The sequence below is a fragment of the Tachypleus tridentatus genome, chromosome 12 (genome assembly GCF_004210375.1).
Source record: "Tachypleus tridentatus isolate NWPU-2018 chromosome 12, ASM421037v1, whole genome shotgun sequence".
In the NCBI taxonomy this organism is placed as follows: Eukaryota; Metazoa; Arthropoda; class Merostomata; order Xiphosura; family Limulidae; genus Tachypleus; species Tachypleus tridentatus.
In genome coordinates this window covers 42849347-42876373 of record NC_134836.1, presented here as the reverse complement: position 1 = coordinate 42876373, position 27027 = coordinate 42849347, and the positions used below count along the sequence as shown (strand labels likewise).

The following is a 27027-nucleotide window of genomic DNA, read 5'->3' as shown; positions in this document are numbered from 1 at the left end:
CTCCAGACAGTTAGTTACGAACATTTAGTTACTGGACATTTCGTTACCGTCATGTTGTTGCTAGGACTACTTGTGATAGATACACTCTTGTTGTGTCATTTTTGTCACATGACAGTTTTTATTACGAATACTGGTTTTGTGACGGGTGGTTTTTTTAGATATAGAATTGACTGGTGACAATAATAAATAAAAAAAAATAGGTCGTAAATTGTACAATCATATGGTGACCGTTCAAAAACAACATAACACTTGGGGATGAGACGGCGTTTGAGCCTGTATTAACATGTGTTACGGGGAGGGTTGTCACGAACAGTGTTTCATTAAACATAAATTACAGTAAAAACGATCTAGGTCTACATAAAAGTTTCAATTTAACAGACTTTAACTTGAATTCAAGACACCTTTAATAACTCAAACATTTGCAAATATAATATATGTATCACTGTAGTGAATCTAGTTATCAAATTCACCAATCACAAGAAAACACTTGCAATGAACCCTTCCGTAACGACGTGACAGTAACTCAGACGCCTTAACGAAATGTTTCTCGTAAAAAAAAGTTCATGTTCCAGGCTGTTAGAAACGAAATTTCCCAAACTCCATGTAGCATCCGTACCACATATTTGCATCTTCAGAGGAAATGAAACAATAAAACTGAAACACGGAATTTAAATTGGGAATACCTTTGAAAGTGAAATATTAAATAGATAACTTTATCTTCCAATCTTCAGAAAGAAGTTGATAACATATCAATATATTAATATGAGGTACACATGTAATATATCTATTGACCATTAATGTAAATGTAAGTTAATAACGTAATTTTTGAAATCCAGAAGGAAACGATAGTAACGTGAAAATCGATTCCTAGTTACTACGTGATGTTTCACAGCGGCCAACAGCACCGAGTTCATTATTTGCAGTTTCATAGGGACACTTTGTTGTTTTTTATTTTTATCATAACGTGATGCTTTTGGCTGAACCAACACCAGTCTGGCTAGTAGAAACTACAGACCTACTAGAAACAGCCGTCAGAACATTCGCGGACATGGGCGTCTGCGAGACGGATGAGATTAAACGAGATCCGGGTAACGAGAGGTTGAACACCGGCAGCGATGCATTTGACCCTGATTTCTGTGTGTTTAAGTCACTGGCTGAAAATACAGCAGCTGCTCTACGTAAAAGGTTAAGGGATGCTGACGAAGACGGAGTTTCCAAGAGACCAGTTGACGAGACTAGAGACGAATTTGATGAAGACGGTGAGGTCGCAATGGTTAGAGGAGCAGCTGATGGACCACTATTAGAAGTTAGAGGGTATGCATCTTTCTCAAAGGCGTTTATGCACCATGTGGACTTGGGATAAGGGGTCAAATAATCAAAACGAGTTGTTCTTTGAAGGGGGTTTAATTTATCCGAAACTAAGGAGGAAGGAGAGCTGGACGTTGCTGTATCCACTATGGACCAGATTTTAGGTTTAATAGGATTGGTCGAAGCTTCGGTGGTTGGACTGTGGTTTTCAGTGGACCGACTTGCTGACGGAATGTGTCCCGGCGAGACGGAAGACTTCAACGTTTCGGGAACACCAGGTAAAGAATTGTTTGCCATTTTGATTTCTGGAAGTTTCGTATTGCCGTTAGCTAGTTTATTATCTAAAGAAACTCGATCATGTTCGACATCCAAATGGTCGATATTTTCTGAATCTTCTGAGCCTGTAGAGACGAGAGAAGTCATTAGATGATACAAATATTGTCTCTGTAGTAATGCCTCTAATTTGTTAATAAAACTATAGGGAATTTCTGTCTGAGATTAAGCTCCATGATTTTGTTCATTATCTTAACAGTAACATTATGAATGTTAGAATAAACACCAATAAGAAGTACCGTTAAACATGAGATATGCAAATGTATATACACACATACACATAAATATATTCTAAAAACATTCCTGAAAATGGAGATTTATAGTTTGTATTTGTATTCTGTTGCGGTAGATAGAAAGAAAAGAAGGTTGCATATTTATATCTTAAGTGCAACACGAAGTTTTGTAACTACGTGACTTTGCAATGAAGGAATTTCCTAATAAAACAGCCATAACTTATTAAAATTACAAGTGTAGAATTTCTGATTTGTGCCTACAAACTTCGAACACATTCTGATGGTTTATCATACAACTAAGAAAAATGTTACAAAAGAGTTTGTTTTATCTGTACAAACATGTATATAATTATCCATTTTGTCGCGTGCAAATACCGGTTTGCAAGTATATAAGTACAAAATATTACCTTACAAGTGAGGTATATAATTTAGAATGTGTCCTCTCACCCCATCGATAAGCCCCAACTTTAGACCTTAGCACATGAAGAATAATTCATTCATTTTAACGCTAATTATCACCTACTGTCTCTTTAACCACAAATTATCATTTCACGCTTGGTTAAAGCGCTAACCATGCATTCTACCCATCTATATGACAAATAGACACGTGCACTCCGCACAAACACAACTAGACGCTTTTTTTTTTTTCCATGAACTCGACAAACAGAACAACCCACTCGCATAAAAAACAAAGCAAAATCCAGACACAGTCTTCTTTTAAGAGAGTGGGTTGTACTCTTCTTGGTTTATTTTTTTAAAGCTAACTTTGATTATATTTGTTTCAGAATTTTTACCTTATTTAAATAGATGAGTGTATAAATGAGTGAACAAAGAAAACAAGAATGTGATTACATATATAAGTTACATAAAAAACTATAAAAATGAATAACTTTCTTTCTCCACTTTTCAGCTGATTTAAGAAGATATTTCGTGTTTCCAGTTATAGTTAAGTTAAGTGTAAGATTATGTTTGTTGCTGTAATTTTGCACAAAACATGTTATACTGCGAATAAAGTTAGGTGTTATTCTACATCAAAACGTAAGTTGTTTTGTAAGTCTTTTTTATTACCTTTGTAAATTAAATGAGAATTTTCCGATTCTAAAACAGTTTAGCCAGTTAATGAAAATCATATAACTGACTGAAATGGCAAATATTAATAGACACAACGAAGGGTAATCCAGTACCAAAACGAATCAACGTTTGTACAGGGTGTTCGGAAAGTCACTGTGCACTTACATATGTATATGATTACAAAACTGCACAGTGACTTTCCGAACACCCTGTATATATATACAGATACATTGGCATGTGGAATGTTGCTTAATTAAGAAACTTGTTTCTACATTCTACATTATACAGTACTACACCTAAAATAAGTACCTGTCTTTGTACACTACAATATCACCTGATGCACACAATGGACTTAGTGACCGAACTAGAGACTCTATAGCCCAGACACAATCGGAACAGGAGGATGAATCCCAGTCAGAAACAGCCTCCATGAAGCGACTACGTTTATCCAAGTAAATGAATTGACTATCACTTGGGCAACGCACCCGCAGATGACAGAACAAAGAGCTTTTAAAAAGAACCGTGTCTCGAACCCGAGTCACTTGAATCCTAGTTCGATATTCTAACCGTTACGTTTACCTAATCTTCAGTAAAACAGCAAAACAACAGTAATTAACATCAAGAAATGAAGTAAGTTCGGTAAAAGAAAATAAGTGAATCCATGCCTAATTGGTTCTATAACAATTTTCCTCAGGAATCTCTAATGTATAGAATAAATACCCTGTTGAAAAGATCATATACACTTAATCTTACAAACAAACGTTGTTGGTTGTAACTATCTTTATCACTCACGATAATGTTAAATTAGGGAGAAAATGTATTAACTCAGTTAAAGAATAAAATATTTATGTATTGCAATATACCATTTATGAATACTTGCAAGATATGTATAAAATATCTCTAAAAATCGATTGTGCGTTTTCTTATAAGAAGTCCACCGACGGAAATCGAACCCTTCATTTTAGCGTTTTAAATCCGAAGATTTACCGCTGTACCAGCGGGGTGCTGTAAGAACCGCAATGTCAGTATTTATAATTTGTTACAATCGGGTTATAATTTAATTTTTACTTCAAATATCTGATTATGTGGTATGTGTGTGTGTTTTTCTTATAACAAAGCCACAACGGGCTATCTGCTGAGCCCACCGAGGGGAATCGAACGCCTGACTCTTGCATTATATATCCCAAGACTTACCGCTGTACTAGCGGGACCGTAATTATGTGGAATGATTGATTAATAACGGTTAGATCTAATGATACCTTGACTTAAAGTGACCGTTTATATTTTTATAAAAAGTATCAGAAAACATATACATATATTAGAGTTTCTAACACCTTAGTTTGTGAAAGAAAAGAAATAATAACACTTCTTCTCAGTACGTACCTTCTAAACGAGATATAATAACGTGTGACTTCTCTTCCCAGCTTTCCAATGTTCTACTGACGTTGCTTTCTTCATTATCGCTGTCGTTTCGTCTCCTTGATGTGTCGGTTCTATTTTCTCCTTTGCTTTTGTTAGCTTCGTCACCCCCGTCATCGTCAATGTCATCATCTTCACACCGATTACGTGGTGACCAAGTCATTTTATTTTCCTTTTTAAGACGTCGTCTGGCATTTGCAAACCACGTGGAGACTTGAGTTAGTGTCATCTTGGTAATTATTGCAAGCATGATTTTCTCCCCTTTAGTCGGGTAAGGATTTTTACGATGATCATTCAACCAAGCCTTCAGAGTGCTCGTTGTTTCTCTGGTAGCATTTTTTCGTCTAGCCCCATTTAAATCCATTCCATATCTAAAATAATACCACCAATAATTTTAGGCAGTTCATTGTACTTAAGCTCAACATGCATGTAACACTTTATAATTCATTAACGCAAACAAGAGGTATCTTCAGTAGCTGCGACATTTGAAATTGTTTTAGTCAGGATTAGAGTGAATTAATCTGTGAGCCCCTTATTTTCCTTTCCATTACCCACATTTTTGTGCGCCAGCAACACCAAGCGTGGGGCACGCGTGAAACCGACTCGATTTTATTACTCATCAGAATCTCTAGATACAATACAGTAAATTAGTCGAAGAGACCTTGGGCGTGGTCAGATAATTAATCAAAAGGGGTTTAACCTCCTGAGTCTAAAACTCTAATTAGATCTCCGGTCGATCAAGAAATGACTGAGCTGTGAGTTAAAGATTTGTATTGGAAAACAAAACACACACAAATCTCAGAACTATTCTATGAGCCGCTATGCCGCGGCTAAAAATAAAGCATATTTTTGCAAAAAAAAAATTATTAATATACAAACAATGAAAGCAGTTTTGACATTTTCATTTATTCTACTCAGTCATACATGATCTTGTGACATGTAAAAATGTCGGATTTAGCTTCCTTGTCTTTTTACCAATATTTTGTTTGAATGTTAAAAAGTATAGTTTATTTCTTACGCTATTCGAGGTAACAATATATTGTGTATTTTACTAGTACTTATAATTCATATACGTTGAAACATACATAAATATTTGTTATTATCTTGATATACCATTTTACAAATACAAGTATGTTAAAACTGTTATTCTCATATTAAATTTTAAAGCAGAAATTTTACTAACTACATTTGTATTCTAAACAAATTCTGAAATTTTGCAAAGCTTAATAACTTAAAATGAAACTTCTTAAATATAAAAAAACAGACTTATTTGACGAGATGTGTTGAAGGCTTGTTTGTTTGTTTTTTTACGATTTCTCGTAAAACTACTCGTGGACTTTCTGAGATAGCCGTCGCTAATTTTTAAGTGATACACTATATATAGGGAAAACAGTTAATAAACGTTTCAAGCGTCAACTCTTGGGCAATTATAATCCAATAGTGGGATTTAACCTTCACACTTGTAATGCATCTGAAATCATAATTTGCGGGACACGATTTTATCTTTTTTTTTCCTGCCCTTTTGGCGGTAAAAGGATGTGAGCCAATGAATCTCTGATCCACAGTTTGTCACACGAGCTATCTATCTGTAATCAGATCAGGATGTACGGAAACCACTATCTTTATTACAAAATTTAACGTAATCAAATTATTTATTAAATACTATAAGTCTCAGAAAAATTAATGAGTTACTCGGTAATCTACCTTTAATGGATGAGAGTTTTCATGAATAAATATTTAAAAAATCAGGTTCTGTTAGATACAAATAAATATCACTAACTGATTATCTAAATTCAAACTGTTAGAGTTTGTTTTCATCCTTTTCGTACAACATTTACTTACGACGCAATCTTTAACATCAGTCCTAACTAATTTAAACATAAGTCGTTCCGTCCATTCACGACAACATTTACTTATGACACAACCTTTAACACCAGTTCTAACTAACTTAAACATAGGTCCTTACGTCCATTCACAACAACATTTACTTATGAAACAACCTTTAACGCCAGTTTTAGCTAACTTAAACATAGGTCCTTACGTCCATTCACAACAACATTTACTTATGAAACAACCTTTAACGCCAGTTTTAGCTAACTTAAACAAAGGTCGTTATGTCCATTCAAAAGTCATCAAGAAAAACAACTTTCTTGAACAGGAACAAATATATCTTAATGCACTTGTTTGGAAGTGCACGCACTTGAGAAATAAATAAACTAATGAAGAGCACGCACAGATATAGTTCATTCCCAGCGAGTCGAAATTATTGTTACAAGTGGTATTACTTCAAACTAGTCGCGAAATCTCGCTCATTTATGCTAAACTAACAACTTATTAGACTTTAAAACCAGTACTTTCTTTTTGGAAGTTTAGTCTCAAGATTTTAATCAGTCGCTGTTCACAGTTGATGTGTCACGTCTTTTTAAACATCAAAAACTAGAGATCTTTATTACGTTTTCTCGTGGTAAAAATGAAATTTTCATTTCTCTTTTTGTGGTTCTCACATATGCTGACTCTCCAGTGGTACAGGAGTAAGTATTGAATCTAGTTTCAATATCCGTGGTTTGTAGATCACATATATTCCATTTTGTGGTATTTTGATTAACAACAAGCGAACCAAAATAAGTGGGTTTTTGTAGTTAGGGACAAAGCTTTACAGAGTTATCTGTGATGTGCCCACGAGAATAACGAATCCCAATTATTTGTATTATAAGCCTTGAGATGGCCCGGCATGGCCAAGTGCGTTAAGGCATGCGACTCATAATTTGAGGGTCGCGGGTTCGCATCCCCGTCGCGCCAAACATGCTCGCCCTTTCAGCCGTGGGGGCGTTATAAAGTGACGGTCAATCCCACTATTCGTTGGTAAAAGAGTAGCCCAAGAGTTGGCGGTGGGTGGTGATGACTAGCTGTCTTCCCTCTAGTCTTACACTGCTAAATTAGGGACGGCTAGCACAGATAGCCCTCGAGTAGCATTGTGCGAAATTCAAAAACAAACAAACAAACAAAAGCCTTGAGACTCGCTGCTGTGCTACCAGGAGTGTATCAGTTTGTAATTTCGTCATATTTTGTAGCAAATTATCCTAAAGATGCATTTCTCTAACATAACTCTTTGTGAACAAGTTAATATAACAATCAATAAAGAAGAGATGTTGGCGAATTAAACACAAAACTCAATTGGTAACACACACATACAAATATATAAATAACAAACAATATATGGTGACTTTTGCTTGTTCATAATAGTTCCAAACTCTTCACACACGTCACTTTTACATATTCAAAATTTTTACTTTTTGCTAAGTCCCAATAGTTTCCATGTCTTCTATATGTAAGACAGGAGGATAACTTAGCTTAAACGACGTAAAAAAGTCAGCTGATACTGGAAACCTGAGAACATAGCCAAATTCTTGTTTCTACATGTTTACGTATCATATGACCAATTGCATCATTTAACGTCCTTGTAGACACAGGCCTTATCAAAACCAGATTATTTTATAGACCGACATATTTGTGGACATGTGTCCTACACATGTCCTAGTTGATAAAACACGGACCTCTTTATCAATATTTGGCAGAAGTGCCCTACTTCAAGGATTCTAATGTACAAAGCGCTAAATCAAACGTAAATAACAGTATAATATTAATATTGTCTGTGTCCAAAAACGTGAGGCGACTTCTAACATTGAGCTTAAGGCCTTTGGTTATGTAAAACATAATTACATTTCAAGGCTTAAATATAAGTATTGATCTAAGTGAATTTCGTCTGTTGCGAGATTTGGAGAAAACCTTGTCTGACAGTATTATATCTAACGCTAGTTTTTATTGCTGCATGTTTTATGAGTGAATGACTGCCTCATTTGTATCAGGTCTACAATATAATTGATAACAATTCTTTATGTGGGTGAAATGAAACAAAGTATAAAAAATTGCAAGTTAATAATACTTTAGAAATGTAAGAAATTATTAGAATATATTTCTTCTTAATACACGCTTAATTATTGCGTGTAATGATTACTATGGGTTTCCGTTCATCAATTTCTTTTAGTTAGAGCTTATTTGGAAATAATAAAATTCTCTGGCAAAACTTTCACAATGTTCGTTTGTTGCACGTGTAGACACGGGTTTCGACATTAAAACTTCTATTACTAGCGATGTTATTTGGAAGATTAAAATAATCGAGTGATTTCAAAACAGAAATCCTTTACTGACTCAGTTGGTAGGCAAAACGTTAATTGACACAAGTATTGGTCTGATGTATAAAGAATTATGGTATTGCGTATGTACTATAAGAAAAAGGAAGCTACAACTGTACCTGACTTAAACAAATAACACTATTGTACCAATACTTTAAACACAAGAGAAAAAGAAAGTTACAACCTTATTTGTAGTTGAAAAAATAACCCTATGTATTAATGAATCTCCTACACAAATACTTCAAACTTAATTTTTAAAAAATGACGCTACAACCTTATTTGTGATTAAATGTGTGTGCTTGTGTTTTCCTATAGCAAAGCCCCATTGTGCTATCTGCTGAGTACACCGAGGGTAATCGAACCGCTGATGTTAACGTTGTAAATCCCGAGACTTACCGCTGTACCATGTATACTGGTGTCTCTCTCTTGTAGAAATACCTCAAACAAAATACTTAGAACGAGAACCAGCATGTTGCGTTCGTTTAAAATGCCTACGTTTTCAAGTATATGTATATAAAATTTTGTTTTATCTTTCTTAAAGCCAGTTTTTCTTTTTCTTCTAAACAAACTTGTTTATCCAGCTTTGTAAAATATCAATAAATATACGCACGAAATTACTGAAATTTGTTATCTTATTACACAGGATAAAGTAACAATCTTCTCTATGGTCGTATGTCCACCGAAACATGAGTTTGTTTAACTTACCCATTAGGAAACGGGTAGTTCCCTAAAGTAGTCGAATCATAAGGATAATACAGTGACCCAGTATAGGAAAGACTTCTCCAAGCTTCCAAATTTTCTTTGATGTCGAACCCGTTGGTCTAAAATAATAAGAAAAACAAAATGCATAATTCCAGTTATGCAATACAACATTATGAATAAATACACATAAACCAAATATTTAGGACTAAAATCAAGTTGTAACGTTCTAGTCAGCTTCATAAGCAATAACACTGTTGGAGTGGAATACACTTACTGCATTGTCTGTCATTAAAATAAGCTTCCTCACACGACCAAAGTATATTAAATCACTTACATTTTATGTTAGAGATACAGAAAACTCTACAACAATAATTAATGAGGTTAATTTTGAAAATAATCCTATTTGTTGTTGTTGTGTGTGTGACTCTTGTGTATTAAAAACAGATGCGATCCAGGTCACTGAGAACACGCCAAAATAGTATGATCAAAGTGTTATGTTCTATAGTAATAGTTAATATTTTAGTTAATAATTTACTTTTAAAAAAATAAATGGTGCATACCTGAGATTATTTCTTTAGAATGAATCACGATGAAGATGAATAATTAAATAACGACTTTATAGAAATAACGGTGGCACGTTATTACTTACCTATTCTCAAAGCTTTGATAAACAAAACAAAGATATACAGTTGCGCAAGCTTATGATTTAAATGTACATTGTATTATATGCTTAAATAATATTATGCATTCTACGTTAAATTGGTATTAAAATAACATGTATATGTTTTAAGCTGTAGAGTTTGTATTGTCACGACCTAGACCGTTATATCTCTCTCTATTTTCAGATTCCCGACAAGCCCTTCCACGTGATAAAATTGTGTATGAATAGTTTCTTCTAAAAACAATAGCTAAATGTTTAAAACCATTTCTTACCACAAATAGCTGCAGATGGTGAAATTCAGTTTTAAATATCTTGTTTTTAGGGTATCTTGTATTTACATATCCATATTTGTTCATACTTTTTTTATCAGTAGGTTCATTTTCTTTGTGCGACCTAACGCAAAGTGCGTTTTTCTTCACATACCTCCTTTTCTAAAACATATTCTTGGACAGTTAAGAAAAATGTCATAATAATTACGAAATGTTTTATTTCAACTTAACGTAATATAACCTACAGACAACAAGGGACCATTTATTCCTTCGAGGTTGTCCTTGTACACTTAGCCTTTGGAAAATAAAAACTTAAACCACCCTTTATTTGTTTAAAAAATCATCCATTTCACCCTTAAACTTCCACAAAGTGCAGGCCTAAACTACTTCCAAGAATAACTAATTCTATAAATCAGTTTTCCTGTTAGTAAAATAAAACAAGCTTAACAGAATATCAGTCTGTCTTTTCCAGACCTTAAGCTCATGTCTTCTTGTCTTCAGAATATTCTACAAAGAAAGCAAATACGGTAGTCCTATTGAATTCTTAGCCCATTACATAAACTTCAATAAAATCACCATTTACCCGTCTTTTCTCAAAAATAAATAAATAAATAAAATAAGAGTGTAAAATAATTGTTCTACCTTCGAAATTATTTTAGTACCGTTTCTCTGAGCTCTTTCTAGCAAATGATTATGATTTCTTACATAAAGAGACCAAAACCGTGCACAGTATTTTAAACGAGGCTTAACTAATGATTAAAAAAAAAGATATAATTACCTCTTTTGAATTTAATCAACATGTCTATAAACACCCTAATATTTTAATACTTTTACTTCTAGCAACTGGACATTGATTCAATGGCGGTAATGGTATACGTACTACTATGTCAAGACAATTTCCGTCAGCCACGCTATTAAGTCGGTTCTCATCTATATTAAACGCGTCATTCGGGTTATGCTTAGTCAAATACATCCTTACTTTCGGCTTACAAAACTTAAAGGTTATTTGTCCAATATTTATCTAACTCATTAAGTTATACGAAGTATTCTGCATTATCTACATTCTACAGCTACAAATACTCAAACGTTTGATACTAATTTACTGAATATGTTTGTATCAATATCATTAATGGAAACAATAAAGAAAAGAAGAAACAAAAACCCAACTATTGACCTCTAAGGTACTTCATTCATAACAAGAGTCCAATTTGACTGAACTTCATTAAGAACAACATTTTGCTTTCCACTATTCCAAACACCCTACAATCCAATTAACTGGTCCTTCCCCCAGAAATACGGGTGTGGTTTTCTTAACTAATCTTTTGTGTGGTACCTAATACAATTATTTTTTAATTTACGTACTCCAAACATAACGACAAAAGCGTATGGAACGCAACTCTTGGTATATACTTTATTTAACCGCTTTAGGCTTGTTAAATACATAGTTTTCGTCCTTTGATTACTATTAATTCTTTCATTTTTAGTGCACTTGTAGCATCAATCTAGTTATAGACGCACGCACGAGAACCCTACGTGTGAACATGGTCAGTGTTCTTGCTCTCTTATTACACTTCAGCCTTTGCTAGCTAATTAAGGCTATTTTTGTATACCTAATAACTTCTGTTATGCACTTTAAGCCTTGTTAAATTTGTGTGTTGTGGCCCAAATTATGTATTTCTCAACCGTACAATCCATATAGCATGAAAAAAATACATAAAATGTAAGCTCATTGTTTTCTGTGTTTGTTTATTTGACATTTTTTCATATTTTATGTGCGCAATTTTGTTTGTAAAACCATTTATAGTTGTTTTTAAATGAAAATACGTCTCTATTGCAAAAAAAAAGGCGTTATTTTCTTCAAATTTCAATTATTTTACTGTACTTTAATGTAGGACTAAGTAAGAAAACATATGAACATCCTACGGTAAACATAGTTAACATATTTCGTACACGTAAGCGAACTTCATGATTCTACTCTAAAATAGATTCATAAGTAATAGCACGATAGTGGCTGGCTTTAGCTGTTATCGAGGGGAAAGCGAATGAGTGATTGAATAACCTGAACAAACACATGCGACCCGGGCGAAGAGTAGAATTTGTCAATCTACCCGCCGCTGCTCTTGTAATCCCCAACTAGTTTATCCAAGCAATTTAGTCATGGAGAGTGTTTCGGGAGCGAAGCTGTCAACAGTTGATGCAAAATGGTCGCTTCGTTTCCACTGCAGAAAGCCAAGATGGATTTTCATGGGAACAATTTTTATTTATAACCTATGAAAGTGTTAAACCTATTTTTGTGAAAAAGGAAAAATATATGCACGGTATACTTATAAACATATTTATGTATTTATTTTTGTATGTTAATAAAACAAGTATCTGGTAGAAAGTTGAAATTACTTTACCGGTAAACTCGTAGAGTTATATGTATATATGATATCTGGGGAATCTGACATAAGTTTACATATTTTTTTCCAGTTCTTAAACAACGTATTCTTGTACAAACGTTTCACAAATATTTTGCAGTGATCAGACGTAACACTTAATAGTTTAGCAGTAGTAAGTATGCAGATACATCGCGATAATACACATAAATAAATAATTTTTAGAAATGACTACACAAGACAACTATGAACACGTTTTGTTACTAGACATTCTTCCACTGTCTCGTTTTCTTGTTTTGTTTTACATTATTTCAACATTTTCGTGATTTTTGTCAGTTTATCTAATACTGATAAAAGTTCACTAGTGATTAAATATATTCATTCCAAATCATTTAGCTATCAAAGAGTTTATTGAAAACTGTACTGTTGTTATAAGCTAGTCCATAAGCTCCAAAGCTGTTATCATATGTTATAATTACTCCATTTTATTGGGAAAAATTTTACACAGTTAAAAACTGTCGTATTTTTCACGGTCAAACTCATTTTATTGATTCAGACAGTAATTCACAACTACGGTGATACATCATTACATACAAATTATCGTTCATTGTTCAGTGAAACAGTCAGTTGTCAAAAATGTAAAACAGTGTTGGGTTAAGGTGACGTGGGGTATAATCTAACTGAAAATACCGGAGCGAGAAATATTTACTTTGGAGCGGCGTAAGAGTGCTGTGAAATTTCGAAATGTCGGGTAATCAGTTCTAAATAAATTAGTCGTTCTTTTATCATCACGAAATTTCACTAACAAAAGTTTAAAATATTTGTATTATCTGAACCATTTTAATATATTAAGTAAGAACAGATAAGGAATCATTCATATAAATTAATAAGGTTGCTAGCGGATCATTTTACTTAATCAAATTTATTGCCCCATATGGGGCTGGCATGGCCAGCTGGTTAAGGCGTTCGACTCGTAATCTGAGGGTCGCGGGTTCGAATCACCGTCACACCAAACATGCTCGCCCTTTTAGCCGTGGGGATGTTATAACGTGACAGTTAATCCCACTATTCGTTGGTAAAAGAGTAGCCCAAGAGTTGGCTGTGAGTGGTGATGACTAGCTGCCTTCCTCGTGTAGCTTTGCGCGAAACTAAAACGCAACAACAACACTACCCTATCTGAATTTCTCTAAAGCGAATTTTCCAGAAATCTACAGAACTCCAATTAGACATTAAAAAACTCTGGCAGGCTTCAATAACTGTATGCCCTGATGTCTGTATAATGGTTTCAAAACTAAATTATTGTTTAAAACAATCCATGAAACATTTGAACCTAAAAGAATATGATTTTAAATTTTAAAAAACTCAACCGCTGATAACTTGGATTACTTCGTCAAATTCAGTTAAATATTTGAAACATTAGTATGAATGGAATTAGACAACGGCAAAAAAATATCCTGTCTACATACACTGTTCAAAACTGAACATCTGCGGTGTTTATGAGTGTAAATCATTAAATGTTCAAATAGAAACGTTCACGTTTCTTTATTCCAGGCGTTTCGTTCTCATGCGTCGAAACATTTGCTTGTCTCTGTCCACGTGATTATTTATTAGCACCTGTCAAACAATCAGCAATTGCAGGTGCTTTCCTTTAAAACACTTCTTGTTCATTTCTGATTTGAATATTTTGCGCGTACAGTAATTAAAGTGTGATATAAGTTGGTGTTTGTACTCGTATATGAAAACATTGTATTCTTTATATTATTTTCAAACTTCAAAAGAGTCAGCACATTTTATGATAATTTAAAAATCCTAAATTACAAAATCTTGGTTTGTTCCCATCATTATCAGAAAACAAAACTGTTTTATAAATATTGCTGGTAACAGCCTGAAAGACTAAAATGAACTACAATTTTTTCAGTCTTCAATTATAACTTAATCTTTAAATTATTTGATGGATTGTTTAGGCAGAGTATTCGTGATGAAATTTAGATTTAAATGGACGGTAACTAGCAGAAGACGAAAGGCTTTCGGAACGTTGTTCTCTTCACTTGTGTTTCTACAGCAGGCAGTTGCCGTCCACTCAACTAAGTCTTATATATATAGTCTTTACAGTGTTGAAATCGTAAGCGCAGCGCCGGACGGCAACTCTATATAGTCTAAAATGGCTCAGTGACTAGAAGTTTCGACTCGTAACCTGTGAGTTACGGATTCGAATCCTCGTCACCGAAGATGATAGCCCTTTCAGCCGTGAAGACGTTATACTGTTTCCACCAATCCCACTTTCGTCGGTAAAAGTCCAGCCCAAGAGTTGGTGATGTTTTACTAGTTGCCTTCCTTCTAGTCTATTATAACAAAAGTAACTGCGTAAATGACTAAACATGTTGCGCGTTTTTGATATTTTGAGTAAGTTATGCAAGTTCTGTTATTTTCTGAACTTTATATTTTAACATTTACATAAAGACTGAGCACGAAATTTGTCACTTTTATTTTAATATTCACGTAGTGACTACATGAGACTGATGTCATTTTAAAGTATAATAATCACGTAGTCTCATAGACTGATATCATTTTAAAGTATAATATTCAAGTAGTGACTACATGAGACTGATGTCATTTTAAAGTATAATATTCACGTAGTCTCACAGACTGATATCATTTTAAAGTATAATATTCACGTAGTCTCACAGACTGATATCATTTTAAAGTATAATATTCACGTAGTGATTACATGAGACTGATGTCATTTTAGAGTAGTTGTCTGACGTTGTTTTGTTTCTTTCAAGTTTTCGCTCAAAGCTATGCAACAGCTATCTAAGCTAGCCGTCCTTAATTTCGAGCTCATACAAACTGAAAGGAAGGCAGCTAGCTAGTCAATAACACCCACTGCCAACTCTTGGGCTTTTCTTTAATCCAATAGTACGATTTCACCGTCAGTGTTATAATACTTCCATAGGGCTAAAATACGGAGATTTTGCGGCAACAGAAAGCCGACCATGGACCCTCGGATTCACACTCAGGCACGCTTTCTATGAAGCCATGCCTGGGCTATTATTAATTAATCATAAAGGTTTATCAATTTCAAAAAAAAAAAATTATAAACAAATAAAATCAAAACTCATCCATAATATATTTCACAACGTACAATATATTAGTATCCTATGAAGAGCAAAACACAATACTGAATCAACCACTAGAACATTCAGTAGCCTATATACTTGATGTGTGTGAAACATTTTTGTTAACAGCGTTAATGTAGTTATCCAAAAGCACTAAATAATTTTCAGCAGTTCAGCTGTTCTGCATCCTAATGACTTTACACAATTTTATTTTAAAGACCTAGCTTATGTAATGGAGTTGTAACGCATCAGAGAAGATTTATAATTACATTAGAAAAAGGAAAGAACAGTGCCAACTAATTAGTGTAAAACTATTTCCTTCTCTATAAGCGCTTTATGAGTTAGTAGTAAGCGCATAGTCATCCGATTTTCACAGTTTTGGAAAAATTTGATTTATTGTTTTATTATTTCCAAAAATGTTGCTAATGAAACTATACAAAGCATATTGAGAAAATGATACTATAACAGTCAAAATCAAATGCTTTTTGCACTTTACGATAGCTCAGGTTTGGAGTATTGTATTGTGACGAGAAATTGTATTCAATAAAAATAAGACTTCATTTAAATATCGTATGTCCCCCGCTGGTACAGCGGTAAGTCGTCGGATTTAAAACGCTAAAATCAGGGATTCGATTTCCCTCAGTGGATACAGCAGATAGCCTGAGGTGGCCTTGCTATAAGAAAAGCATACACACAAATATTAGTTCTTTAAAATTTGATGGCATATGCGATTTGTTTCTTTTAAAGTATTCTCAGTCAAATACAAAACAGTGTTTTTTTTTTGGGTCAAACGTTTCACAAGCATTTTGTGCGTTGACAAATGTATTTACAACGAGATCTCAATTTAATTGCTAAAAAATACAGTGTAATTCAGGTTTTAGTTCTAACACGTAGTTATCAACAAGTACCAGACAAGATACACTTTTGTTGCTAATATACGAGAAATTACCTGGAAAGGTGGAGTAACCTTATTTAGGCAATGCTTGCTTGAAACATACCTTGCAGAGATCCATATGTTATTGAAACATAAAAGTAACTTCCAATATGTGTACTGAAAATAATCATGTCGATTCTGAACTCTTTTCAGGTTTTCATGCTAAGTAATGTACTACACAAACACCACTTTTGATGCGTAGACTAAGTGGTAAGATGAATAGCTCTATGGAGAATATGAATTTACAACATACATAATGTGACATAAAATATACCGTTATTTCATATCTGAATGATTAGTTCTTAGGTGACCTGATTTTTACATTTTTTATAAATAAAAAATATTAAAAGGTTAGATATAGGTTTGATAAAACATAAAATAATGTTGACAGTTATTTATTTCCACTGAGAGTGTTAAAAACACTCCTAACCTTACAACAAATATATTTCTTAAATATGTTAACATATATACTCCCTCGCTAGGACAGCGGTAATTTTACGGATTTACAACTCTAAAATCAGGAATTCGATTCCCCTCGATGGACACAGCAGATAGCCTGGTGTGGCTTTGTTATAAGAAACACACACACACACATATTGAAAGCATGAAATTATTTCAGACAAAATAAATTGATTTTACCAATTTTGTTTATGTGCAAAGTGCTCACTGAAATAATGTTATATTAATTGTAGATAGTTTTGACAATATATTGTGCATTGGCGAAAACAAAAGTAGAAATATTGTACGAGATACGGTTTAAGTGCCGAAAACTGACGAAGCGTTAGAAACCTGTGTTTCTAAAATTTGTGATACAAATTATGCAAACTGTAGATAGTATTTCTGTATATTTTTCTTAAGTCGTCGTTTCTAATTCCAAATCAAAGATGTGAAAAAATAGTATTTCACATTCATCTCCCATAAGTCACTCACCAAAAGATTTTTCATTCAATACCGGAACATGTCAGTTAGACTGGGCAATAAAAGACAAAACGTACTCTGAAATATTATTTATATGTGAGTATAATACTTTAGGCATACTAAAATACTGGCTTATTAAACCGTTAAGTTATTTTTAAATTGAAAATCGTTTCTTTCCTGGTGTAAATTATTGCGCAGTTATTCAGCGTAAGATTTGTTTGTTTTTGAATTTCGCACAAAGCTATTCGAGGGCTATTTGTGCTAGCCGTCCCTAATTTTTCAGTGTAAGACTAGAGGGAAGGCAGCTAGTCATCACTACCCACCGCCAACTCTTTTACCAACGAATAGTGGGATTGACCGTCACATTATAACGCCCCCACGGCTGAAAGGGCGAGCATGTTTGGCGCGACGGGGATGCGAACCCGCGACCCTCGGATTACGAGTCGCACGCCTTAACGCGCTTGGCCATGCCTAGCCATTCAGCGTAAGAAACAAAGAAAAATACCAGAAATATTGGGAACGTCTGTATAACAGATAACTGACGTTCCTATAAAAAGCGCCACGAGTAATCTTCCCCGGCATGGCCAGGTGGTGAGGGCGCTCAACTCGTAAACTGAGGGTCGCGAGTTCGAATTGCTATCACTTTAAACATGATATCCTCTTCAACCGGGGGGCGTTATAATATTACAGTAAATCCCACTATTCATTGGTAAAAGAGTAGCCCAAGAGTTGGCGGTTGGTGGTGATGACTAGTTGCCTTCCTTCTAGTCTTACATTGCTAATTTAGGGATGGCTTGCGCAGGTAGCTCTCAAGTAGCTTTGCGCGAAATTCAAAAAACAAACAAACGTTTAATCTCAAGTGGACCTGCCATTCATTTCACCCTCTGCTTTGATAAACACAGAAATTAAAACTGCGAATTCGTTTTCTGTTGTAACTATTTTAACACGTGTAAGAATATCTGCTGAGGTGTAAAATAAAATAGCAAAAATTCTATGTAAATTACAACAGTTATTCTGTAATTCAATTATACTGTTCATAAATGCAAGAGAAAATATACGTGCATCTGTTCTCATGTAGAATTTATCCTATAAAGAAATATTACCACCTCAGTACAGATCCATGAATTTTAAGCTAGTTACAACTTTCGCCTTTCAGAATCAAAGATAACATCACTTCGAGCAGTTTAAAATTTCGTCTTTATAAACAAGAACTATACTGATATCAGTTGATGTAGTTATCTTCTACTTACGTCTCTGTAAGTTTGTGGCAATGTTTGCGTATATGTATATACCAAATACTCTTGAATACTTTCATTTAAGCAATAGACTGGGATTGAAATGTTTTTATTACAAAAGTTAATTCCCGCTTTTGTTCTTAAATCATTTGATAATTATAAATAGTGTTCGATTTTCATGAACATAACATCATCAAGAAAAACTACAAAGTAATGATTTCGACCACATGTTATATTTTTCCACTTGTTGGTCTTAACTGTTGCAGTATAAATAAAACAGTTTAATTACTCCTGTTAAACATATTCTTACGGTTATTCATAACTCTTTATTTTAATATAATTTGGAGAGTGAAGGCAATTCTCACTACTGTAACTTTTTAGATATTTGGTTTTATTAAAATTATCACAGTGAAATTATTATTATTATCTCAATTTTGTTGTCTTATTGTTACTTTATTTTCTGCAATACCCTTATGACAGTAATTTCTTTATTACATTGTTAATTGTGATATATGAGCTCAGCAGCTAAATTATAGCACGTATTTATCTGTAAAACATATACTACAAGATACACTAATAGATGGCGCTAAATATCAGCTTTCAGTTTGTTAAAAAGCACAAAACTGCATAACGAACCATTTGTGGTCTGCCCAACGTGAATATTAAAAACTTATTGTTAGCGACGTAAGCCCATTGATTTACTACTGAGTCTGTAAGTGGATGGATTTTCAGCTTACATAAGATATTATATGACATAAAGAAGGTATAGAAGAGTAATAAATGTCCACAGTTAAATCGGTTGAAATGCGAACTTGTGTCAGAGTATGTGTTGACTTACTTGTTAGAAGTTCCAGTTATCTTCTACAGGGATTTACAACTAAACTGTTGAGTTTAAAAACAGATTAATTGTAAACATGTTGAAACTTCATTGTTTCTCTGTTTTTAAATTAGCGCGAAACTACTCTGCAATAGCCCCTCCCTAATTTTTAAGTGATAGATTAAGACAGAATGCAACTGATCAGCACCACCCACCACCCTCTAATAACCTTGAGATCCTCTTTACAAACAAATAGTCATATTGACTGAAACATTTTAACGTGCAACGACGATCAGAATCGGTATTCAAACCTATGATCTACAGGGTATGAGTTAAGCGCTCTAGCCATCATGCCATACCTTCAAAATTACCATCATTGCAGGAAGGGCGATACCTTTGTTATCTTCTGTGGCTTTGTTTTTCGTGACAGTCTGCTATTCTATGATATCAAGTGACGGCTGGTGACATAATTATATTCCTATTTTCTTGTTTGTAAGGGAAATTGTGTTCGGATTTAGTGCTTATATACTCACGAGATGGTTTAAATTCTGGATTGTTGGATAACTCCTCTTAACTTATTAAAGTAGACTTTCCATATTTTAGAAAGCTTATAACGACAGCAACAAAATGTGTACCCGCTGCCCTGAACTGGCTGTCCCTACAATAGCTACGATACTTAACGCTATTTGTATAAAACCCAAAGTATCTGAGGTTATCATTTATTAGGTTACAATGTTATCTTCAAATATAACAGTCAGGGTAATATGTTGGATTTACCTAAACAAATTATTCATTGAAAGGAACAGCACTAAAAACTTTTGTCTATTTAACTCTTATTGGCTAAAATAAGTAATAAACATTTTTTTCTATCGTAATCGCATAATTGTGCCTCTAACCGAAATTATATATGTACCTGTATATATCTGTGGTTAAAATATTTAAATATAACGTATTCAATTACTTTTTTGGTATACATGAAAATGTATTTTTCGTGAACTTTCAGGCTCTCGTGTCTTCAGTCTTTACCTGACGTCAGGTACAGACTACATATGAAAGCTAAGCCAAAGCGAATTTTCAACATTGGATCAGTTCCAAAGAGCTTTTTCCATCCTGTATCCTTATTGTGTAAACACGTGTTTCACTACTATTTATAATGTATGAATGTTCTGTTCTATTAATGTGTGTCAAATTCTACACATCAACTCGAACTGTGGCTTTACAGAAAGTGTCCTATATTTTTTTTATAGATCATCAGGTGTATATATATATATATTCTTAGATTATCAGTTGTATATATATATATATATAGATTATCAGTTGTATATATATATATATATAGATTATCAGTTGTATATATATATAGATAGATTATCAGTTATATATATACATTATCAGTTGTATATTTCAAACAAATAGTAATAGCCATACAAACAAATAGTAATAGCCATATTTTTCTATAATAGAATGACGGCGAATTTGTCAAGCTAAATAACTGAAAATGACCTTTCCCAAGAAAGTAAATACTTCAGTTTATATGATTTCTATTTATTTAGATATTAACAAGGAGAAACACTTATATTTAAACACTTTACTGTTCACATTAAAATACAGACAGGTTATTGAAAGAAGACAATGAGAAAGTAATAAAATTTCGTTTTGTTCTAAACAACATGATTTCGCTTCATTTCGAGGACCCAAAATCTACTCAAAACAGAGAAGACTGCTGGTTCTATCATTGTTAGCGTATTTAATCTGAAATTACTAATTAAACATGAACGCAAATTGTGAAATATGAGATTGGAAAATATATCTTAAAAGTACAAAGCTAACGCAGATTCGACCATGTTTCAACTTTTATAACTGGCTACTTGCAGAACAATAATCAGACACGGAATGTGAACATGGCAAGTGCTCTGTTTCGTAACTTATTTTAATTTATTTGGTTTTGTTATCACAAGTTATTTTATTTTCATTTCTTTTTTCTGTTTTCGTTCGTACAAGAGATGGACTAACATTTAAATTGCTCATGTGTGTGTTACTCCAAAACTCAACAAATAGCGACTTAGAAACTACTCCATCTGACGTTTTGTTGAATGAATACGTAACATTCACCAGAATAATGTTAATAAATAAATGAGATCATCTCTCTGTACTGACGACATTTCGAATCAATTATTCTTATATGAGCCATTATCAAAGAACCTTAGAATTAAAAATTACCTGGGTAATCATGTACAGTACTAAACTCTGTACAGCTATGTGCACAAATAAATTAATACACAAACATATATATATATGTACTGATTATAAAAAATTATAATGGTTTATAATATTACAAAAAGTAACATATACATATATATTGATTAGTGAAACATTTATGATTCAACTATAAAACAGTAATGCTGAAATTTGAGGGATAAACTTACTGTTGGTGCATAGAAAGTTGTTTGGTCTGGTGTTAGGGGAATTATTGGTTGGTCTCCGCTATAGGCCGCTGCTGCCGCGGTTCCGTAGATGTTTAACGGCAACCCTGTTGCTGTCAGCCGCTGGTAACTTAAGAGCTGGGCGTCATATTGACATGAACACAGTGTTTGTCCAGTAAGCGGGTCGGAGAGAACAGGACGTCCGGATTCGCAACAGGGTTGTCCCGCGGTAGGGTTTGAGTGAGGCTGTCCACTTACAGGTTGTCCCGGCATTAGTAACTGTTGGGGAAACAATAGAATAGATAACACCAAACGTTTTATTCACAGAATTATCGTCTCTTCATCAGCAGAAACGGAAGAACTAGATGTGGTTGACTGAGAAAGAATTAAACATTGTATTCAGATTGACGTTTCTTTCAGACTCTCCATTATTATTTTCATAATTAAAAATAACCCTCATATCAAGTGAAGGCCGGTGGTATTCGAAAATGAGGCAATGTACTCTTCTTGAAAGCGATTTATCATTCCAAGGCCTCTGTAAAACTGTATTTATAGTTTGGTAAAAATATTTAAATCGCTGCATACTATTACTTCATTATTTTGAAATTGGAATGTTTATCTGGCTAGTTTCTGGAATACAGTTGTATTCAGTATTGAGGCTAATTGATTTTCGAAGTGAAATGTGTATTCAAGGGAAACAAACACAGCTGCTAAAAACAAATAAGGATTTTATTGAAAAGAATTAGACAATAAAGAAGCACCAACTTATACCCATCATACCTTAAGAATGCATCGCCTTCTATTAAATATTCACAGCTTCACGAAGTCTTAACGGTTACCGGATTTTCCCGACCAATATTAGATAAAAATGGACATGCTGCTTTATATAATTTTGGAATCAAAAACGTTTAGGCTATGATAAAAAATATATAATCAAATCAAAATTTTTTATTTTAAAAAAGAAGGTTCATTTATAACTGTTTTGGCTCAAAATAGGTGCCGAGGTTTATGTTTCTATTCGTGTAAATTATAAGTGAAACATTATATTTCTTAAATATTATGAACTTATTTTGTGTTAACTAAGCCGTGATATAGGACCTAGTTGAGTATCTATGAGAGATGAAACAACGCTGACTAGTTAGGTGTGTAGTTATAGACTACAAAGAATCAGTCTTATGCTTCACAAATCAGGCTCAGAATCTATAACGAGAATTAAACTCAACACTTATTAATCAATATTAATTAAAAATATATTGTGTATATATTTGAAGGCAAAAAAAATCTGCTTTATCACATATATAAGTAATCACCAGGTAAATCAGTTTCAACCAAATTAGCGAAAGCCTTTGAATGAGGAAACATGCAGTATTTTTGTATTACTTTGTGATCAATAAATATATATAGAGTAAATCAACCAAATTAGCGTAATTTCTATCAAGGGAAAAATTCTTTACAAGGGAAAATTATGTAAAATAAGATCCTTTCCCACTTATTCCATCAAAAATATTTCTGCATATTACTAAATAGATGTGCATATAGATATTGTGTTTCATAAAACTGTCTGCTACCTTGTTTAAAGCGTCTTAAGGTTGTTGTTACACAAAGTACTCTACACACAAACTTATATACACTTTTAGCAAATAAAGTTTCAACTATATGATTATCAACGTACATGAAAGATAAATTTATTGTATTCATATATATGTGAATGCTTACAAAATGAATATTGTTTCGATTTCTAATTAGACAAATGTGTGAATAAAACAAATTTGTTGAAATATTTACGTTTAGGAAAGCAAAAATATTTATTTTTTTTTAGAATGGTACAATCGATTCTTGATTGTGTGACCTGTTAAAAGTTATTTTGACACAAACATCCAGTCCATGAACCTTCTTATCGTAGAGCGTACGTTAAATACGCCGTACAATGACAGCATTAGTCAGACAGGAATGGATATTCGTCACTACATTCACCACAAGGTCGCCATGTGGGTATCATAAATATCCTATGAAGCTTGTCTATCTGTTAACGGATTAAATGCTGAACCGCTGATTATATTCTCTGTTCATCTACAAACAGACTAACGTTAGAAACTCGGGCATACGCCATACAATGGTAGGCAATATTATATGATTTTACTTGCTGCACCTAACGTCATTTAAGGCTTATTGAAGAAACGTCTGGCATATATTGCGACATCTTGACTTACCTTTGTAACAACGATTTTCAGACAATAATATAAATTCAAACAATCTGTATTTGTGAATTTAAAAAAAATGTATTTGGGTATCAGTTATAACCGGACTTTCTTCTTGGATGTTTTTTTATAAAATAAATATGAAATTATTTTCTGGAATATCGACCGAAGTCAGTTCTTAATGCAGGATAATTTTTACAATTAATGAGTTATTATGAGACTTGGTTTTATTCATTAATATCACTCATAAACAGTTCAACATTTACTACGTTGAGGAACGTAATAAGTAAACGCATTCCGTTATATCTAAAATATAATATCGTATTATACTTAACTCGAATTACATCACTTGAATTGTACCCTTATCAGTTACGATTTTAGAACTAGACAAAGGCATTAACTACTTTCTATAACTTGAACAGAAAGATCGTTATAACAGAGGATTAAGAAAGAATTCTATCTTATGTAAATGAATATCAAAAGAAACGAAACGTTTGTAATAATTGTATAGAAACTAGCGACATAGTTGTATTATACAAGTAAGATTGGTTAATCGTCATGTATGTTATGATTTTATTTTACGTTTTGCAGCAAGATATCTCATGACAATATTAATTTGACAATGATAGAGGTGGAATAATAATCATTTACAAAGCCTAAGACAAAGTAGGCTACTAAATAAATACCGAAACCAGTGCCATGTAATGCACCACAAACAAATTAAAACAACAAAACATGATTTCGTTTTATTGTTTTAGAGATGCAGTTTTTTGCTTTGAAACAAATAAACCTTTTCTGATACGTCGTAACCACGAAAACTAAAGCAAGTCAACTGATGCCAACGTTCAAGAACGCGGAAATTCCAAAGGGCTGTCTGTTGTTTAAGTCATTAAGCCGTTACTTATATGGCTGTTACACATATAATTCTAATACATTTAACAAAATCTCTCTCTCTTCACACACACACACACATATATACTAATATGTAATATAATTAAACATTAATGTCATAAAAATCGTAAAAGGAATTAGAACCTTACCTGACCGTTGTTGACTGTAGGAGGCGCGGAACTATAACCAAACTGAAGACATGACATTTCTTCTTTTGTTTAATAATATAAAAGATTCCAGAAAGTTTCAGTTCCTATGTATGTTTTTAGTATAATCTAACGTTCTAAAAATCTCTCTTCTGCAGAATACCTGGATGAATATGTCCGATGACAACGTACCGAAAAAAAAAATTCAAAGACAGTTTCGTCAAACACTGAATTTTGTCCTGAGCAAGTAACGCTATAAACACAGAACGAGGGATAGTCCGACCTGTCTGAAGTCGCGAAAATTATGGCGTTTCTTTCCGGCGAAAAGCGCAGCAGCGAAGCGAGTAAACAAGAGACTACGTTATAGCGTGTTGGTGGCTGTGCGTTGTTTAGATGCTCCTGTTTAGCTAAGGATCGAGTGTTTACAGAAATATACGTAAACTCGGGAATACGTGTTTGCTGGGTGATCCTGACACTGGCTTCCTACAGGAGAAAGAACATAGTAGAATACATGCACGGGGCAGCTAGGATGAATTATGTCAGAAGTATTACGGTCTTTTATCACTTTGACCGTTCTACTTCGGGTAAGACACAAGCAAGGTCGCGGGGCACTCGTCAAGTTGGCCAAACGTTCATGTAGTTATGCATTACTCGGGGTACTAACTCCCCTCTGTCTCGTAAGAGGGGTAACAGAAAAGGGGAGTGTGATGAGTGCGAAATGCATCTTGTCTGAGCCAATCATGGGAACTGGTCGTTCCAAGAACACAAGCGAAGCGTCTGTGACTGAGAGGATAACAGCAAATGAATCGACGTTATCATCTCGAAATTTTTATGACTCCGCCTTTTATCGTAAATCATAAATGGTTGGCTGTGACAAATTAGCATGTGTGTATACCATACCATCTGGTGGACTTTGTACCGATGTTGACTTAGTGATGCTATGTGTGTGTATATACAGTACGAAAAGTGGTTTAAGGAGGACTGGGTTTTAGATACTTATCGCAAAGAATATTGTCCATAGTAACTGGAGAGAAGAATTAGAGTCATTGTAAAGGTTCTTGCTAGTCATTTTACATTTTATATTAGTGTAGATTGTTACGGTTTGTGTTAGGAACACTCGTGAAGAAGTTCTGAGGCGGAACAGTTCAGTGTAATATTAAAGTAAAATAATAAAGTTGTCGTTATAATGTGGTTTAATACTGGTATTAAAATATATTTAATATGCTAACATTCATTAAAAACTGTATAATGTTACTTAATAGTTAATAATAATAACACAACTTCGCTAAATAAAAATACGACAGTCTTCATTTACACCAATATTAAAAGATCGAGTCCTCACATTCATAGAACATAATTATAAACAGATAATCCAGAAAGATCTTCGTAACATGACACGATCGGTGACAATAAGATTTGCTATAACTTCGTTTCGAACTAGAAGACGAAGATAAAATAGTTAAATAAACACTAGTGTTTATATCTCAAGACATAGAATAAAAACGTAATTACGTATAGTCTTCACAGATTTCGTTATTTGGCATAATTTAAAGTTAGTGCTACGCTGCATATTGCAAAACAGTCTTCCTATAGGCAGTACGGTATTTTTCAACCGTAACCTCCTTGTTTGCATGTTTGTTTATTGAATTTTGAGTTGTGACCTCCTTGATCTATGTTTCTTCACTGAATTTCGTAATAAATAACTCAATGGGTATCTACGCTAACCGCCTTTAACTTTGGGATGGCAGATACTGGAGGGAAGGCAACTAGTCAACACATATG

The 27027-nt window shown here is 33.6% G+C and overlaps 1 protein-coding gene across 1 annotated transcript; it reads right to left on the bottom strand.

The window, feature by feature from the left end:
• Positions 1–386: 386 nt before the first annotated feature.
• Positions 387–25406, bottom strand: LOC143233141 (Iroquois homeobox protein 5a-like). Its single transcript, XM_076469081.1, has 5 exons — positions 25249–25406; positions 22014–22289; positions 9263–9378; positions 4329–4735; positions 387–1709 (listed from the first exon to the last, which is right to left on the bottom strand). Exons 1-5 carry the CDS (start codon positions 25303–25305, stop codon positions 958–960), a joined length of 1608 nt encoding a protein of 535 aa, XP_076325196.1. The 5' UTR covers positions 25306–25406; the 3' UTR covers positions 387–957.
• Between the last annotated feature and the right edge of the window lie 1621 nt (positions 25407–27027).

Excerpts from the sequence above, each read along its gene's own strand:
- LOC143233141 (XM_076469081.1), bottom strand. The coding sequence starts at position 25,305 with ATGTCATGTCTTCAGTTTGGTTATAGTTCCGCGCCTCCTACAGTCAAC. Across the intron at positions 9,379-22,013 it reads CAACTTTCTATGCACCAACA|ACCAACGGGTTCGACATCAA; the intron begins GTAAGTTTATCC and ends TTATTATTTTAG. Across the intron at positions 4,736-9,262 it reads AACTACCCGTTTCCTAATGG|ATATGGAATGGATTTAAATG; the intron begins GTAAGTTAAACA and ends GTATTATTTTAG.